Here is a 12,260-nt window from a genome sequence, read left to right as displayed (position 1 = left end):
TGTCCACATCCACACACTCCTTCAAGGCTCCTGCAGTCCCTGCTCCAGCTGTATCACCTCCCTCTGAAGGGAGCACCTCCAAGCCTTGCACCTGTGGCACCCACGGTGTGACCTTTCCGCTATCCTCACCCCGTCTGCACTTCCTCCCTCTCTAATCAGGGCTTGTTCTTTCTCGAAGCCTCGTGCCGAAGTCTGATCAGTAGCAGCCCCCCACCTGCACTTCATGGGCCCCTGCAGATGTCTCTACGGTAGAATGGATGTTCCGCCTGCTAAGACTATAGCCTCCCAGGGGAAGGACCAGATTGGGTGTTGCATTTGTAGCTCTAGCCCAGAGCACGGTGTTAAAGGTTTTTGAGGGCCTTCAAAAGCATTTGCTGGGAAGGCAGATGGCTGGGTGGAATGTGGATGCCTTTGAAGAAAGAAGACTTTGACGAAGTAGCCTCTCCCTCACCCACCCACTGTATAAAGGTTTCCCTCTATCCCCACTCGACAAAGTGGGTGCAGAGTTGGCGTCAGAGCCCCTTTCTTGGCATCCTCAATAGACAACTCTCACAATCACTACAAGTTCCTGTGGCACATGGTCAGCTACTTTTCAACTAAGGTTCGATTCTGATTTCTCCAAGCAGACTCAGCATTACGAGAGCAGAGGCTAACTCTCCCTTCCACACGCCTGTCCCTTGGAAAAGGTCTTGCATGTACCAAGGGTCTTGGAAAGTGTGGTCATGAACATTCCCATCACCGAGCAAACCCAAGCCTGAGAACATCACAGCAGGTAGAATCCGGAATCAGGCCCTTCTCCTGTTCATTGCGCCTGCTCTCAGGACCACAGGCTGCTGCAGACCAAGCCAGCGGCCTCCTTGCCTCAGGAGATAAGGGTGCCACACCCACCTCCCTCTTGGAGAAATCTGAGCCCAGCAACAGCAGGACCCGCATGGACTCACCATGTTCATGACGGTGAGGATGAATCTCTGTGCAGCCTCTGCCCCGTGGTACTGCACCATGTCAGCATCGGCCACCACAAGGGTCTCCACCGTGTGCTCATTGGTGAGCCGGATGGCATTCCTCCGCTCTCTCCAATCCCAAGACAGCTTGCCTTTCCTGGGCTTCTCTTCTAGAAAATGATAGAGACATTTGTGCAGTTCTCAGCTTACTAATTTATGAAACCATACCATGAGAAGCCCCGAGAATATGGTCAGTCTCAAGTGCCTACAGATGAACCCAAGGCTGCAGATCTCCATGGTAACACAGGGTAGACTGAATTCCCAGCCACTGGTGGTACCATATGGAAGCCAGAGAATGAGCTACCGGGGCAAGTCTCAAAGGAAAACGCTCCCTTGTTCATCCTCACAGCCAAGGAGGTACTTGATGCTCAACATCAGAAAATAGAAACCCATTCATAATAGAAGCACAGAGAGCCTCACCCAGCAGGCAGGGGAAAAGGGCCACATCAAGTAATGAGGGGCTCTTCAGAGTGATGATACAGACCTACATGAAAGGCACCCAACTTCCCTAATGATACCTGGAACCAAGGAAGCAGGCTTGGTTGAGAGCAGGGTTCATTCCCTTGTGAGATAAGCGACTGCACTGAGAGTCAAGAAGAAGGGGCCATAAACCTCAACAGGCACAGAAACAATAGAAGTAAACGCAAAAGAAGAAAAGTATAGTAAGAAAAGGATCACAATGCACATGCAGGCTGTTAGCTTGCTCTTTCCTCAAAACGAGGAAGGGTAGGTATTGACCATGTGGGATTCCTCTGTGGACTTGTTAGGCAAACCGTGCCTCCATAAGATCTTATGTACACAAACATCTTTTTTTTTCATTTATAGAGCCCACTCTGAAAGTCAGAGGCTGCTGAGTGAGGGCCGACAACGTCTCTGTGTGGGGCACTGTCTCTGACCCACGCAACAGGTGAATGTGAATGGAGCACACCTTTGAAACTCTAACGTGAAAAGCAATTGGGTATTCCCATCTTAGCAGTGGCTTACATGGAAAAGGCTGTTATGTCATTCATAGAGTAAAACACATGTGTGCTGAGTCTTTGTAAAGGTGACCCCAATCATTCTAGGTGCAAAAGTCGATAGCATGAACAACCTGATCTGTGAGTGGGGTTTGGGAAACAGTAATGCTACTCAACATGGTCTACAATCTTGAGAACCTGGGAAGATTCTCATCAAAACCAAGTGCAGAGAAAGCTGGCCAATAATAAGAAGGATTCAATCCTGAAAAGTCTGTCTAGGGAGACTATTATATACAGAGACACAACCTCAAGTCTGTATATACAGTTAGGTCCCAAGTTTGCAGGAACACCATATGAACAAGTACCTTCAGGGAAACAAGTAAATGAGCAATGAAAAAGTAAACGTTAATGGTGGGTGATAGAATATTCATTTTCCTTTCTGACTCAGCACTTTCCAAATCTGCACAAATAGTGATGTACTTATTCACTTATTTGAAGAAATCTGACTTTGTGAAAAATAACAGATGCCACTTTTAAACTCTAAATGATAAAATAGGAAGCAAAATATGTCACCAGATTCATCCAAAAAAATGTAAATGTAAGACAAGGATGTCTCCTCGCCCCCACAGGCTGTTCTGCTTCTGGCTGCCTTCTGAGCCCCACAGATCAGGACAAAGGGTGAGGTCTCAGGTGGCACTGCCTTTGCACACAAACAGAATGAATGAGGCCCTGTGGACTCCTCACATCCACATTCACCAAACTAGACAGACAGAACAAGAGCGATGCCCACTTTCCGGTTTCCCAACACCTGCCAAGGCTTGGATATGACCAATCTGCCGACGTGGAATTCGTAGAGTCCCTCTGTTTCTTTTTAAAGCAACAGAGTTGAGGGACACCTGTTCCCAAGGAGGAGCTTCAGTGGAACCTGCCTGACAGCTGTCTTCCAGGTAAGTGAATAGTCACGGCTCTCGGGTGGCCTCAGCTTTTCCTAATGTTTGCTTAGAATTCATCTCAGGATACCGTCAACTAGTGTTCTCACCTGCAGACGTTCCCACTGGCTGTTCATGCTTGGTTTTAAACTTTGCCATGGTGCAGAGAATGCTGCATTTTCAGTGGCTCCTAACAGATTCATTCAAATACCACTTAAGAGTCTAAACACAGGCAGGCAGTGGTGACACATGCCCTGATCCCAGGTGTGTCTCTGTGAGCTCGAGGATAGCCTGGTCTGTAGAGTGAGCTCCAGGACAGCCAGGGCTACACGGAGAAACCCTGTCTCAGAAAAGGAGGAGGAGAAGGAAGAGGAGGAAGAAAAGTTGGAGGAAGAGGAGGGGAGGAGGAGGAAGGGAGGAGGAGAAAAGGAAGCAGCAGCAGCAGAAGACAAAGAAAATGAAAAAGGTGGAGGAGGAAGAGGAGGAAGAGAAGAGGAGGAAGAGGAGAAGAGGAGGAGGGGGAAGAGGAGGAGGAGGAGGAGATGGAGGAGGAGAAGCAGCAGCAGCCTGAACATGTGAGACTAGAGAGTCAAGGGCATAGCATGTCACCCCTTGACAAGAGGAGCAGGTGCCTCCTGAACATTTTACCACATCATCTTGCACTGAGTATCAGTCCTCCAAGCTGTACGTGGTAATGGACCCTGAAGGATGCCAAGAGGCAGGTAAAGCACATTGATCAGGACCCAGCAATTTGAAAGAGTTTTCACTCTGCAGTCTCATTTGCTCCTCCTAGTGTAGAAGCCTCCTGGGGAACTATTTCCTATGGGAAATAGTCACTGAACAAACCCACCCAGGGAAATGAATTAAAGGAATAAACGAGGGGGCTGGAGAGATGGCTCAGCGGTTAAGAGCACTGACTGCTCTCCCAGAGGTCCTGAGTTCAATTCTCAGCAACCACATGGTGACTCACAATCACCTGTAATGGGATCTGACTCCCTCTTTTGGTGTGTGAAGACAGCAACAGTGTACTCACATGGGTAAAATAAATAAAAAATTATTTTTTAAAAAAAGGAATAAATGAGTATTTTTTTTTAAAACCAGTCCCACACTTCAATGCAGACCAGGCCTCCCCAGAAAATGAGTGTGAAAAACACTGATTTTGTTCCTGCTCCAGCATTCGTTTTATAGTTCAGCTTTTCATTTTTTCTTTCAATTTATTTTTGGCAATTTTTTCTGATCAATGCACAATACATGTCTACATGTTTATGGTATAATCAGCCACTGCTTGCATAAAAGTGTGCAGTGATTAAATCAAGACAATTAGCCTTTCCACCTCCTTAAGCATTTACCATTTCTGTCTGCAGGAGAACTCTGAACCCTTCTTCTGTACAGACCACAGTTGACTTACTGTATGATAGACTACCAGAACTAGGCCATGGGCCTGGTGGATCATGACCCCAGTATGCAGGAGGCTGAAGCAGGGGGATCACAAGTTCAAGACCAACCTTGTCTTCCAGCGCTCCAAGATAGTAAGATCTTGTCTCGAAAGCAAACAAAGAACTTCAGAACCAGTTCCTCCTACCAAAGTGCCCACTAGTGGCATGTATTTAACCCTGTTCCCTTCTCCGCTCCTCTACTCCAGTGGTTCTCAACCGTCCTAAGGCTGTGACCCTCTAATAAGTCATGTTGTGGTGACTCCCCAGCCATAGAATTATTTTCATTGCTATTTCATAACTGTAATTTTGATTGCTACTGTTTTGAATCATAATATAAACGTCTGATATACAGGCTATATGATATATGAACTCCCCGAAAAGGTCATTTGAACACCAAAGAGGTCACGGCCCACAGGTTGAGAACTGCTGCTCTCCAAGGCAGTCTTCAAACCCTAGATTTGAGAACCAGAGATAGGACATTGTGGACTTGAACTGCCTTCCAATTCAGGTGTCCCTCTTGGGGGTGGGACAGGTGGAAGTTCTTGAGAGGGAACCTGCCTTCCCCACACTCTCACCACCTATCCCCTACTTGGTGTTCCATGGCTGTTACTGCATTGAGGAGAGAGTCTCAACACACTCATACCTTAGAATTCCTAAAGTGTATAAATATACCCCAATAGACAGATCGCAGACACCAAGATGTTTATCAGCACCTTCAAGGTAAAAGAAACAAGTCTTGGGGATCACACAGTGCTGGGTTCCCCATCACTAGAGTAGTCGAGTGCAGGCGTCAGGCTTGTAACTAGATGGGGAATGTCCTCAAGCTCTGCTCCCAAGCTACCATGGGAGAAACAGAGGCCCTCATATTGACAATGAGGACACATCGTGAGACACCAGGAGTCACTTCTGAAGCCGAGCCTGAGGCTTGCTTCGTCAGTATATGGCTGAGTTAGTAACCACCTGGAGATATTAAAGAACTACCTCCATACTTTTTTTATTTTGCTTTTATTCTCCCTGTACTCCAATGAACCACTAAAGCAGACGATTTGATTTGTTTACATAAGACACTCTGGGTCTTTTAGAATAAGGCAAGGGATAGGGGAAGAGAAGAAAAGCTATGAAGCTACAAAGGACGGTCTAATCGTTAAACGTTTTCAATACTTGAATTATGATTTGTTCTACGAGTTTGGGACCTGTCAAAGGTACTGAGCAAACACATCTGGGGACTGGGGAGGAGGCACAACGCAAGTGTGAGCACCTGAGCTCACACCCCCAAAGCCATGCCAAAAGCAGGGTGTGGTCACACACATGCCTGGAACCAGGCCTATGGAGTTGGAACAGACAGAACTCACTGGAACTTCCGAGTGACCCTGTCCCAAAGGACTAGGTGGGCAGTGAAAGAGCAGGACACCCTTATGACCCCCTCTGGCCTCTGTCTATACATACAGGCACATGTATGTTCACATTTGTTCACAATGTACAGTACACATTTGGTATACTCATACACATAAACCCACATATTAAAATACATAAATGAGGCCAAATGGGGTGGTGCAGGCCTTTAATCCCAGCACTGGGAAAGCAGAGGCAGGCAGATCTCTGAGTTGGAGGCCAGCCTGGTCTACAGAATGAATTCCGGGACAGCCTGAGCTATCCAGAGAAACCCTGTCTTGAAACAAATAAATGGATGAATAACAAAACTACATAAAAGGTTATGTAGTTACTAATTTTTCTCCTTGGAAAATAAAAAATTCTCAATATTCGTTAACCAATCCATTAGGTAAATATTCTCTCTTATTAAAAATTAATCAGGCTATGGGTGTGGCTCAATGGTAGAGGGTTACTCTAGCATGCTTGAAGCCCTGGGTTTTGTCTCTAGCTCTAAAAAAAAGAAATAATAATAAAAGTATTTAAGCATTCTCTGTAGAAAGAATAAAATATTGGGCATGAAGTCCCTCCCTAAATTCCTCCATATCCTGCTGTGCACGGCTCTAGTGTCCTAAGGTGTCCTAAGGCCAATTCCAGGGACGGTCTCAATGTGCCCTTTGTGACCAGGCACAGGAAGAGCATGTCTTTTCCCATCACAGAAGCAAATTAGAAGGCTGAGAAAAACAGAGTGGAGGAAATACAGGCAGATGCCCAAGGGCACTGGGCAACCTTGAGTGGACAGGAGAAGGCACTTCAGGCCAAGGTGTCAAAGACGAGGGCACAAATGGGGAATGTTGACAGCTAACTATGATCACCTTGGTGTCAGTCTCTCCCATACCAGCATTCCAAGGCAAGAAACAAGAATGTGTTCTTGCTGTGACTCGTGGGACAGGGGACAGCCAGAGGTTGGAGCATCAGAACCAGACCTCGTCTCAACCACATAAACCATTGGCTTTCCCCAGCTTATCTGTAAGCAAGGTGGGGGATTCCAGGAGACCCTGCACACCAGTGTGGGGAGTTATAAAAGATTAGCCTGGGCCAAGAGGAAGGCTATCTGTCCCTTATGTCAGCTTGCAGCTCTGAGATGGAGACTGTAATTAGGGCAAACAAGCCAGCATGAGAGACAGGGCAGAGGGGAGAAGACCTTCTTTATTTCAGTAACCTCTGCATAAAAGAGTTAAAAAGACTCCCTGTGCCAATTCATGACCAAGCTCCTCTACCAGACCTTCCTCTCTAACGGACAGAAACCCTCTGCAATCACAAGCCAAAATAAATCATACCCAGAGCCTCCTCCTGGTGCCTCAAAGGTACCAAGGTGATGCGACTTTTGCCCTCCAGTACCTTCCCACTGTGCCCCATCTGACTCTGGGGCAAAACACTGCCAGAGACCTGAGTGTCAGTCTCTAGTCTCAGTCACCATCTGACAGAACCCAGACAAGGGAGTTGCCAGTGATGGAGATGGGTTAACACAGGCCAGGCTTCTCGGTACCCTAGTATTCCCGTATCCCAGGTGTCGAGACCATGTTTCCACATCCAAGTCAAGCTAGGGCCTGGGCCAGATGGGGCCAGCAGTGCATGCTTAGGCATGGTATGAAAGTCCAACACACATAGCTTGCACAGTCGATGCTCTCCAAAAGAACTATCGAACTATCAGCTCAAAAGAGAAAAAAAAAAAGACAGAAATGTGTCTTACATAAATATAATTTAAAAGCAAAGAATCTGTCCATAGAAAACCACCTTTTTGACTGAAAATGGTGACCCATGTGACCCCGAGCTCCCAGCCAGGTAAAGCCCCTCACAGCAATCTAAATCCCACCGTCCTTGAAAAATAATGCCCTCCTATTTTTTGTTTCTTACAAGAAGGAGGAAAACTCTTTTTTTTTCTCTCCAAGTATGAATTCTTTAAATAACTTCCTCCAAGGCCAAGTCATTTTTATAAAAGCCATCTTTTTTTTTTTTTCATGTAAATTCCTTAAAAAGAAAGGTGGAAAAATAGTTGCAGTTTTTTTTTCCTTTTGTGTGGTTAAGATTCCAAGCGAGGAGCTGATACCCCTGAAGCTCAAAATCATGTCTGCACTCGGCAGCCTTTTGAGACCCAGGTCGGCACTCGCCAAGGGCACAGGGCCAGGGCAGGAAAGCTGTCCTGGCCCCAGGGGATCTCTCCAGCCATGTTCAGAGCCACAAAGGCCCCAAGTATGCAGAAACCATCAAGGACCCGAGTGTGGTAAACACTGCCACAGTCTTGGGGACCACAGGGAAGGAATAGACTAAACCAAGTAGGCCAGAAGGACAATTTAAAATTATACATGGCACAAGTGTGGGGAAGAAGCAGAAGACATTGCTACACACCAGTCTAAGGGAGGAAGATAAGTGGCCCGCTATAAATTCAGGGCATTTTAGCTTTGCATTGCTACCCTGAAATGCCTGAGACAATTAACGTTGTAAAGAGACAAGGGTTGTCTAGTTCACAGGTCGAATTTCAAAAGCATTGGAACTCGTATCAGTTCTGTTCTAGTGAGGGGTGGCAGATGGTGACATAAGGACACAGGTCCTTGATAATTATCCATGAACTGTAACTGAATGTCTTTTGATTTTACTCGCAGGCAGGTGTCTGCATGCATGATGTCTTTGTGACTCTGGGCATGGCTGGAAAGATCCCATGGGACCAAGTTGCCTCTCCTACTCAGATGAGGTATCCTGGATGTGGACTGGTCACTTCTCAAAGGTTAGCAGAAAGAGAAAGGATGGCTCAGAGTCTGGCAACCCTTTTTGATACATATACCCAAATGACATAAAGACCTCCCACTAGGCCATAGTTCCCAGCGGTTCCATTCTCCTCCCAAGAGTACCACCCAGTGGGCCAGCCTTTCAGTTACTATGAATCCTTGCAGCTACTCAAATGAACAGATCACAGGATAGCCATACCTCAGCGAGGAGGCTTCCCAAGCTCACACTGTGGTCAAAACCAAGGGGCAGAAACCGTTAGGGATCATAGAGAGATTCCGGCTGCTACTCCAGTATGGGAATGTTCTTGTAAATAATGTATATAGTCTCTCTCTACATGGAGGGAGACCTAGTAATGTCTCCTCCTTGAGGGTTAGTCAAGTGAGGCTGGTCAGTCCGGGTCTGGTTAGAGAACCTAGGAAGGTAGCTTCACCTTAATATTCTTTTCTTTCCAAGAATTGCTCTCTCCAGTGAGGTCTTCAGAACTACCAGGGACTTCCGCAGGGTCTGTCCATCTTTCTGAGTCTTGACATGGAAGGGCATGGCTAGTCCTTTTCATTCTCTTCTCTCTTTCGGAGGATGGCCAAAATCTTTAAAGGCCACACCATTTTTCTAAAGCTCCCCTCCGTACCATGAAATGACCTTCATGCTAGCTTACATCAATGGAATGACTTTCCCTCCCTCTCCCCTCCATTCTCCTCTAGGGCAATTGCAAGATTTACGGCTTGAGTGTCCCAGAAATTTTCTTTTAACCTCTAACAGATTGTTCTCGAGCTTCCATTCCAGCCAGTTCTTTTTTTCATTAATAAGATTAAGAACTGGGTGAGAGGTCCTCCATTTTTTTTCCCAGTATTATATGGTGGCTTCACTGGAACTCCCCAAGATTTCTGGTGAGACTTTTCCCCTACCTTTTAATTTTTTTAATCGGTAGGGGAAATGGCCAGCTCCGACATGCCAAGATTGCATCAGGAACGGTCTGCACTCAGGATGCCGCTGTGACAAACGCCATGACCAAGGCCACTTGTAGAAGAAAGGGCTGATTTAGGACTCCTGTTCGGAGGGCTAGAGCCTACATGAGCAGAGAAGCAGAGACAGGGGCAGCAGACATGGCAGCTGGAGTAATGAGATAATAGTGTGCATCTTGAACCACAAGCATGGAACAGGAAGGAAACGGAAGTGTGGGGGTCAGGGGGCGCACTGTGTTACTCTCAAAGCCCTCCCCCGAGGGCCACACTTCCTAAGTCTCCCTGAACAGTTCCACTAACTGGGAACCAAGTGTTCAAATCCTAGAGATGATGAGAGACATTCCTCATCCAATCCATCACGGGCTTCAGGGAAAGCAAGGGGCACAACTTATTATAGAAAAACCGTAGGCTAAAAACCAGAGGGTTACTGAGCAAGAACAAACAGGTGAAGGTGAAAAGGAAAATGTCAAGCGTTTCTCTTTATTCCTGGAGCCAGATGCTAATCAGGGCTTGTATGTCAACTGTGTTGCCCTGGTTGCTGTGGGTAACAGGTTCCTGGTTGAGAAGAGATGAGAGCTGGACCAAAGGGAACCTGCAGGAGGAAGGAGGAACACAAGAAGGTTCAGGAGGTGAAATTCACAGCATCCGGACTAATGGGGTGAACAAGGGAGGACCACAAAGTGGGAGTCTGGCTTGTGGATCCAGGATTACCCTGTGAGTGACAAAGCCAGTTACTGAACCAGGGCTAACAGCAGTGAAGAAAAACAAGGTGGTGGTAGTGGCGAGAGGGTGGATTAAGGCACAGTTAAGAGGCTTGGAAGCTAGTTGATGGTACGAAGACTCGGAGTTTATGAGGAAAACCAGCGGACTTTTAGGAAGCATCAGCACCAGTGCCAACCCTTCAAGGACAGCAAAGCCACATGACTAGATGGGGGTGGGGGAACCAAAGACTGGACTGTGAGGACTGTGAGGGGTGAGGAGGCCAGGGTGGAAAGACATGGCAGAATGGGTGGCATGCCAGGGAAAACAGGAGGAAGGGCACTGCTCCCCATCTCCCAGGGCTGAAGATGGCCATGGGGACAGAACTGCAGTGAGCAGGAAGGAGAAGTCACCCGGCATCACAGATGAAAGAAGCAATAACCTATTTTAGAGGCAGGGAAATGGGAGCAACTGGGAGATGTCTATGGAGGAGCTAGATCAGACAGAGGAGTTCCTCAGGATGGACTGCTGAGGAAAGCAGTTCTTGAAGGATGCCCCCTCGCTCTGTCTCTGCTGCTCCCCTCTTCCAGTGGCATTTGCAGATGACGGCCTCACAGATATCTAAGGAAGGAGAGCCAGGTTTCTCACCATCTTCCTATCCAGCAAGGAAAGATACAGTAGCTCAGTGAACATCAACCAAGCCCAGACCCTGCACAGCTGGGTGCTGTCTGCCCTACCCCCACACCCCATTCCAGTAGGGGGAGCCAAGAAAAGCCTCCTTCCTATGAGCACCTATGGCTGAAGACACCTGCTGGGAACATGAATCCAGGAAATATGACAAAGCTTTTGGGAGAGCTGCCTTCCTGATGATGGGGCATGAAGACACCACCTCCATTGTATCCAAAAGGACCTAGCAACAGCAAAGTCTAACTATAGTTAATATACATACAGCATATGAAGACACAGGAATAGAAGACAGCCTTCTGTGAGCCCAGAAGAGAGACCCGAGTGGACCTTTTCTTCACAGCCCTCAGAGGGACATTTGCAGATTAGCTAATAACAGAGGAACTTAAGGCAGGTAGGAAATGCAAGTCAGAATCAGATAGAAAGAGCCTCGGTGCCTAATGGAGTAGAGGACCAGCAGCCTGACTTGGACAGAAGACCCCAAACTAAAGGAGAATGCTGAACTTTCTGGTGAATTTCCCATCAATCTTTGCTCTTTATCTGAACTTTGAATGAATATTAAATGTACTTGTAAATAAAACTAGTATCATCTTTCTAGGTCTGTCATAAAGTACCCCAGGATAGGGGATGGGTGTGAGGGAGCGCACTGCTAAAACCACAGAAATATACTTTGTTGAAAGTGGATCTAGGGGATGAAGGTAACTCTGGGGCTGGGTCCCTCTGAGGGCTGTGAAGAAAGGTCCACTCGGGTCTCTCTCCTGAGCTCACAGAAAACTGTCTTCTTGTGTCTTTACATGCTGTATGTGTCCAAATTGATTATTTAAATCTGCCCCACCATGCACACATGCATGCATGCATGCATTTCTATGAGAGCTTGGGCATACCTGTGCTATAGCATGAATGTGGCCAGAGCACTCTTTCAGGTAGCCATCTTTGCCTTCCTCTGAGATGAGGTCCTTGCTGGCTTCTGCATATTTTGGCCCATGAGCTTCTCCTGCTCCTTCTTCCATGCCTCTAGGAGTCCCAGTTCTTGGACATGTACTCCTTGTACTGGTTTTTTATGGGTTCTGAGGACCTGCACTCAAAGTCCTTCTACCAGTGCAGGAAGCAGCTTCCACAGAGCCATTTCCCCAGCCCTTTGAATTCTTCCTTACTTATGAGGATGGCATTCATATTGAACCAAGGCTTGCTGTCAGACCCTCTCTTACTCCTTTCCAGAAAGATCCTAGCAACTGCAAAGACAGGTACATCCTGAGGTATTGGGGGTTACAGTTTCAACATGTGAATATGCAAGCTCGAGGGTAGGAGGCGGGGTTGGCTGATGACAGATATCCACTTCCTTTCTACCCTTAAGAAGAGTGGAGAGGGTAGGTCACCACAGAATATGCAGCCACCCAACCTGGACAGTGTAGAGAGTTCCCCATATGACAATCACCTC

General features: G+C 47.1%; 1 protein-coding gene across 3 annotated transcripts in view; it reads right to left on the bottom strand.

Moving 5' to 3' along the window:
* Adamts17 (ADAM metallopeptidase with thrombospondin type 1 motif, 17) overlaps nucleotides 1-12,260 on the bottom strand; it is a 321,560-nt gene that overhangs the window by 264,580 nt on the left and 44,720 nt on the right. For all 3 annotated transcript variants that reach the window (XM_087655318.1, NM_001432137.1, XM_087655319.1), the window contains 1 exon segment: nucleotides 942-1,111. In XM_087655318.1, the coding sequence (XP_087511444.1) occupies nucleotides 942-1,111 (170 nt within the window).

The sequence above is a fragment of the Rattus norvegicus genome, chromosome 1 (assembly GCF_021556685.1).
Source record: "Rattus norvegicus strain SHRSP/BbbUtx chromosome 1, alternate assembly SHRSP_T2T, whole genome shotgun sequence".
NCBI classification, from domain to species: Eukaryota; Metazoa; Chordata; class Mammalia; order Rodentia; family Muridae; genus Rattus; species Rattus norvegicus.
The sequence above is the reverse complement of the archived record's forward strand: the minus strand, read 5'-3'. Positions and strand labels throughout refer to the sequence as shown.